The sequence below is a fragment of the Nestor notabilis genome, unplaced genomic scaffold, assembly GCF_000696875.1.
Source record: "Nestor notabilis isolate BGI_N333 unplaced genomic scaffold, ASM69687v1 scaffold1642, whole genome shotgun sequence".
Taxonomy (NCBI): domain Eukaryota; kingdom Metazoa; phylum Chordata; class Aves; order Psittaciformes; family Psittacidae; genus Nestor; species Nestor notabilis.
In genome coordinates this window covers 15,406-22,179 of record NW_009916803.1, presented here as the reverse complement: position 1 = coordinate 22,179, position 6,774 = coordinate 15,406, and the positions used below count along the sequence as shown (strand labels likewise).

General features: G+C 42.6%; 1 protein-coding gene across 3 annotated transcripts in view; it reads right to left on the bottom strand.

Moving 5' to 3' along the window:
* Nucleotides 1–3,160: 3,160 nt before the first annotated feature.
* The window catches only part of ALDH8A1 (aldehyde dehydrogenase 8 family, member A1), a 9,782-nt gene continuing 6,168 nt past the window's right edge, over nucleotides 3,161–6,774 (bottom strand). The window contains exons 4-7 of one of the 3 annotated variants that reach the window (XM_010024747.1): nucleotides 6,230–6,379; nucleotides 5,492–5,748; nucleotides 5,052–5,213; nucleotides 3,161–3,662 (exon numbers count right to left, since the gene is read on the bottom strand). In XM_010024747.1, coding sequence (XP_010023049.1) covers nucleotides 3,210–3,662; nucleotides 5,052–5,213; nucleotides 5,492–5,748; nucleotides 6,230–6,379 — 1,022 coding nt within the window. In that variant the 3' untranslated portion in view covers nucleotides 3,161–3,209. The remainder of the gene's footprint in view (nucleotides 3,663–5,051; nucleotides 5,214–5,491; nucleotides 5,749–6,229; nucleotides 6,380–6,774) is intronic. The other 2 variants (XM_010024749.1, XM_010024748.1) reach the window with 2 other exon arrangements.

Genomic DNA, 6,774 nt, shown 5'->3' with positions numbered 1-6,774 from the left:
GGATGTAGCTTGATTTGAATGTAAACATTAAAACTGATGTGTCTCCCCTCCCAAGAATGACCAGAGTCCCCCTAAGCAAAGCTGCTTTCAAGCATTATACGATATATACAGATATAAACATGCTGAGGAAAAATCAGAAGTAGAACAAAAATAACCTTATGCTAATTGAGATCTGTAAAGTATGGCAAATGTACTACCTACCCATGTAAAGCAATCATCTCACATGAGTGAGATAATCTTCTGGTGTTGAACAGAACTGTACTCGCTCCATCTGTAAGAATTAACAGATGGAGGAACTCTTTGGGCTTTACGTAACAGTAATTAAATAAATCCTCACAATGGCCACATGATTTCATGCACAAGCCAGGGCAGCCTACAAAAAAAGAAAAGAGCTTTGCTGCCGGGTTGGAAAATTCCAGGCTGCATAGCCCAGAGAGCTCTGCAAAAGCAGTCAGCCTGATGCCTTGTATCAGCCTGCCTCATCCTCTGGGATAACCTCTTTGCCGCCCACTGGGACCAAGAGCAGAAAATCCAGAAACCGAACAGCTGCAACAGGCACCTTCATCATCTGCAGGAAGAAGTTCTTGGACTACTTTGTCTGCAAGAAGAGAGACGGTTAGCCACACACATTGTTATGCTAAAAGTGAGTCTGAATAAAGAAAATATAGGAAAGTTCATAGCATTTGGTGTGCAGGAGAGTTTGGCATCCACACAGACAGGCCCTGGTACAAGCATCCTGCAACCTGTCTCACATCACCTGCTTCACACTCACAAGCACCAGCAGCTCTCTTGCGGGCTGGCACCTGAGGCTGGAGGTGGGCATGTGAAATGCAAGAATTACCCAGCGCTACAGGCAGAAAAAGAAATCTTACAACCAAATAACACCTACCCAGACACCCATGTGCACACATACATATGTGAGTTGCTACCCATCTAAAGGGCAAGAAATAGCAGAATAAGCAAGGCACTTGAACTTCACCTTAACTGGAGAAGGAAGGCATCCATTACAGAAAGTGCAGAAAGGGACATGATTTTATATCTTCCTGCCCAAAAGCAAGCATCATCATTAGAGCCAGCAGACCTCCCTTACCTCTCTGAGGTGCTGGGCACAGGGATGATGGAATGGGGCACCCCAGGAGTTCACCTCTGAGAAATCCTCTGAGCCAGACTGGACATGGAGCTGCCATCTCCATACACCTCACCTGGGGGTCCTGCAAAGCTCTGTCCTCCCCCACCTACTACTCCACCTCTACGGAATACCTTGGATATCTTGGTCTGGAAACACAAACACGCAGATCACACGCAGGCCTTTATCTCATGTATATATTTGTGAAATACATACAGATATCTCCTGCTGCATCTAATACAGGGCCAAAATCAACACCTGAAAGAAAATTCAGCTCATTAAAACTGAACCTAGACCAGACCCAGGTGGGGGAAGGAACCCATCCAAATCTACCAATCATGTAATAGCCCATCTGCTGTTGCTGAAAACGCCTGCCCACGAACTAATGAAGCATTTCACAGCTTTTGGGTTCTTTTGCTCTTCCAAACAGGATGTGCTAAAAAAAAAAAAAAAAGTAAAAATTGGCAGAATGAAACATGCACTGATAGAGCTCCCAGCAAAATGTGTGACTGGGGGGGATTAAAAACACAAAAGCAGGTGTTTTACTGCCACCATATGGTCATAAATAGACCTAAGGCAGACTTTTAAAATACAAAATATTTGCACTTCTTCAGAAAACATCAGTTCAATAAGCATATCATTTTTATGTATTTCCTTAAGTCACCTCCATCTCGGGGTACTTGTGCCAAATCCATCTGATGACCAAGGTCCCACCATGTTACAAATCATACAAAAAATAAGACTGCATTTTCTATTACCCCCAAATCTCTTTTTGTTGTTGTTGTGCAGAAGAGCAGCAAAGCAGTTCAGTCTTTCACATCTCATCAGTATTATTTTTTCATCAGCTGTTTTTGTATTTCAGGAGGTGCCTTTTTCCCCCCCCAAAAGCCCTGTCAAAATATTCCCAATACTCATTAGCTATTCCCAAAATACAGGTATTTATGAAGCTTCACCCAGGTTTGTTTACTGTGATATTCAGCTCAAAACTCCAAAATAAATCATGAAGGACTGCTCTAAAAAATTCAATAGCAATGTACGCATTTCATGGTGGGGCGTGGTGTGCATCCAACTTTATTTTTCCTTTTGTGGAATGAGAACAAGTTTGTGAGATACCCGATTTTTAACTATTATTATTATTATTATTTTTAAAAAAAAAAGCTCTGCAAATCATAGAGTCACAGACTGGTTTGGGTTGGAAGCGACCTTAAAGATCATTGAGCTCCAAACCCTACCATGGGCAGGAACACCTTCCACTAGACCAAATGAATGAAGAAAAGTTGCCAGTGCTTTACATTTTGGTGACAAATATTTCCCAACAGTTAGTTCTCTTGGGAATCACTTTCAGTCTTTATTAATGAAGAATGACAATGTCTGTGACGTAGCCAAATCTTTGTGCAGGGATGTGAAAAACACCATCGCTGAGGCCTAGGCTATAATTGCAATTTCAAAATAGTTAGAGAACTAGTCTTCTGATGATTCAGCCGCATAACATAAAGCAGGTTATAATTAAAATGTTTATGTATCACGAGAATTTCACAACCTCATGGTTTAATACCACTTAGTAGATAAAAGGTACCGGCTCAGGCTTTTAGTGTGCTGTAGCATTAGTCCTTGTCTGATACCAATGAAGTGCAATATGGACTGGTATGTGGACCATACCATTTATAGTGGAAACTGGCTGATTCCCATTACAGTATCAGCCTCCCAATGTGCTTGCCACTTTGTCCCTCTAGGTAATTCATCAGCCACAGGCACAGTCATGTTTCATCCTTTCTCCAACCTTCCTTTGAGGGAGAGATATTTGAGACAGGAATGTTCAAAAAGCTTCAGGATCTGTAAGATAAGCAAGTCATTTGTTTTGGGATGGGTTGACTGTGGAGTCCATGATGAACTTCTCATCCAACATAAAAGGCTGCATTCAACATTAGCATTTGGGATGACTTTTTTCAGCTGTCACAGATATTACTTGACCAAAGCTCTAGAAAAAGATGGCCACAATAGCAGCCTGTGTTCTAGAAGGCCATTTTTGGTAACACAGATTACTATAATTTATTTTACGTTAAAATACTTTCACTGGCATATGTCAGTGCTTTACTGTGATGGTTTTGACCTCAGTGAAGAACTCATAGGAATCCTTTGCTCCCTCTCTTCCTATGCCTGAGGCTTTCATCCCACCAAATGGCAAGTTCAGATCTCTAATAAGCCAGCAGTTGGTCCACACCAATCCGCACTGTAGTCTTCGTGCCACCCGATGAACGCGTCCCACATTGCTGGACCACACAGTGGCTGCCAAGCCGTATTTCACACTGTTGGCTCTTTTGATCACTTCTTCTTCTGTATCAAATGCTACCACACATGTCACAGGACCAAAGATCTCTTCTTGCATGCAGCAAGATTCATCCTTGACTTCAGCAATAACTGTGGGCAACATGAAATAGCCTTTCTGGTTGCCAGCTGGGAGAGCCAAGGAATCCACTCCCTCTCCGCAGAGGACTCTAGCTCCTTCAGCCTGGGCTTTCTTCACATAGCTCTTTACCTGCAGAAGCAGCAGGAAAACATCATTGCTAAAGGACACCAAATCCTGAGGGACCGCCAATCCAGTCTAGACAGAACAACAGGAGCTCCTGAATGTCTACAGCTGGATCATGCTGCCTTTACTTCCCTCTGAACAACAGAGGATCATTCCCTAGCTTTTGTTGTTATATCTGTAAAAGTAAGGCTGGGTATTTCTTGCTGTAAAATAATTTTCTTCCTCCCCAAAAACTAGCCTAGTAGGCAAAATTGCTGGCCCCTGGTGAAAACTCAAGTGGTCCTAAAGCCTCCATCCCTTCTTGCAGGAGCTTGGGCAGTTCACCATGTATTTCGTACCATGGTTCATTCAACTACTCCAAGGGATTAGTAATATTTTCCTACCTCACAGGCAGACTTGTTAAATGTTTACATGCCACTAGGATGATGAAGTCACAAATGCTATAGAAAATCTCATCAATAAATAATTAAAGCTGTTTCCATGGCTGCTGCTATTGTATGCTACCATGAACACATAGCACATGCTGTTGATCTGCGTCTGCTGTTCTGAAATTGTTGCCTGGTTTCTCTCCCTATAGAAACACCACAGAGATACCACAGGGCGTCTTTTTCTTCTTTTAACCACCTTGGTAGGTTAGACTCGGAAGGCCTCTGTGGTGCCACAGACCAAGGACCTCGGGAAGTGGGTGTTTCTACCACTCTACTTCAGAGCAAGCCTGGGGAACCTGCTGAGGCATCAGGAAGCATGACAAAGGTCTAGCTTTCTCTCTCACTCTGCGGTTTTCAGTCTGCTTCTTGTTTATGTCGATGGTGTCAGATAGCTTTGGGATACGAGCATCTGCTTTCCTGAACACTGTCTGACACCAAAAAGATTAATTTCATATAAGCCACTAAAACAGGCTATGTCTAACTGTGCACCATCTTCAGCTGCCCTCCACACATATGTGATTCCAAATTACTGAAAGCAGTCCTGGGAAACTGTGTATTGTAACTGCCCAGAATTTGTCAGTGATATAAAATTGACTTTTACCTTGGTAACTAACTTACTAGACACATAAGTGATCTTAGCAAATGCAGTATTAAAATCCATTAAAATGGACTGATTGATATAAATTCCAGATTTAGAATTAACCATTTTGAATTATTTCGTTAAAACAGGAAGAAATATTTTTTGTCATTTTAAATTATTTTCCTCATAGAACTGATTTTTCCAAAGTCATCACATGATCCCAGGCCACAGGCAACAGAAACCCTGTCAGAAATGTACCTTAGAAAGACTTCGAATCATCATCCCTCATAGCTAACCTTGGAGAGGATATGGTCCTTCCCATATACCTCTGAAATCACCTTTTATAGCCCTCTAAAAAATAAGATCACAGAATACATGAAACATCACCTTTTCTAAGTGTTCTTTACTTATTAGTGCTCCCATGTCAACTGTAGGATCTGAGGGGTTCCCCGCCTTCCACTTCTTAGCCTCTTGCACAAAGCTCTTCAAAAACTCGCTGTATATGCCTCTCTGAACAAAGACCCTGGAGGTGCAGAGACAGATCTCACCCTACCAAAAAGAAATAATCACATAAACAAGAAAAACAACAATATTAGCTCATATTGCATTGTACTATTGACAAGTACTAGAAGTCACATCCCAGAATGAGATTTGTTTCCCTGCATCCTCAGGAGTGCAAACTACATTCACCAACAATGCAAAGTAAGTTTTTTCCCCTTAACAATTTAGGATTCGGAACTAATGGTATGTCCACACACACACATTCAAAAATACACACACACCACCTGCAGCAAAGAGGGTTTATATGCTACAGAGGTGGGAGGCACCTGGTTGGCAAAGCTGGACCTCAGGGTTGTGGGGATGCATTGGCTCAAGTCAGCATCATCGAAGATGATCGCAGGGTTTTTGCCTCCCAGTTCCAGCGAAAGCCTTTTGCAGTGTGGAGCACTTTTCTCTGTGATCCGCTGGGCAGTCAGCGTACTCCCCGTGAAAGAGATCAGAGGCACATCGGGGTGGCAGACGAGGGCTTCTCCTGCCTTGGCGCCTGTTCCAAACACCACATTCACCACCCCATGAGGTACCCCTGATGGGAAGAAAGGCACCAATTCCCCTGATCAGTCACGCTTGCCTGAAATCCATGATCAGAGATCCAGTTTTAAGTCATTCAGGGAAGAAGCAGTTGTTCTCCTAGTTTTCCTTAATAGTGCATCAAATACAGCCATGACATAGCCATTGAGAGCTGATTCTCACTTTCTTATACTCTCATGGTTCCTCTGCTTTCAACACAGACTTAGGATGCCCTTACGTGGAGCGTAGGAGGGGGAAAGGAGAAACATGAAGATTTTTCATGAGAGGATAGTGGAAAAAACTGCGCAATAACTGGGGTGGGGAGATGGAATTGTGTGAGGACAGGGAGACCTTTTTGTTCTCCAGTGCAACATTTAGCTACAGCAAACAGTCTTTCCCAAACTCTTCGAGCACTTTCTGATTTCTGCAACCAAAAAATGGTGCACAGACAAGAATTTCGATTCCATTCCCCCTTCCTAGCACGCTATGGGACTTACCTGCTTTGTCCAAGAGCTTACACATCATCCAGGCTGTGACAGATGTCATCTCGCTTGGCTTGGCAACCACAGTATTTCCACATGCAATGGCAGGAGCTATTTTCCAGGTCAACAAATATAGTGGCAAATTCCAAGGACTAATTAAACCAGCTACAAAGCAAAACCATAGAAGACAGGAGTTCAGTCTGCTGGGGTACAAAACTTGTTTCTCTGACCTCAACCAATTCAGATTTATGAAGGGCATTTGGCCATGGCTTTTATTTCCAGACAATCATACAACAAATTTGCAGCTAGAAACATTTCCCACAGGCAGATAACTTTAAAAGATTTGTGCAAATGATCCTAAAGGTCATCAGCCAAACTCTCTGAATAAGTTTTAGTGTTTCAGGACAGAATCTTATATTCACAGGAAGTTTGTCTAGGAACATTAGTGTTTTCTAGGAACATTAATGCAAGGTTAGCCATAACAATAATTTACATCAGCAGGTCTGCAGTAATAGTCTGTGTTAGCTCAGATCACTTGCTTTCAGTTGCTCTAGAGAGCC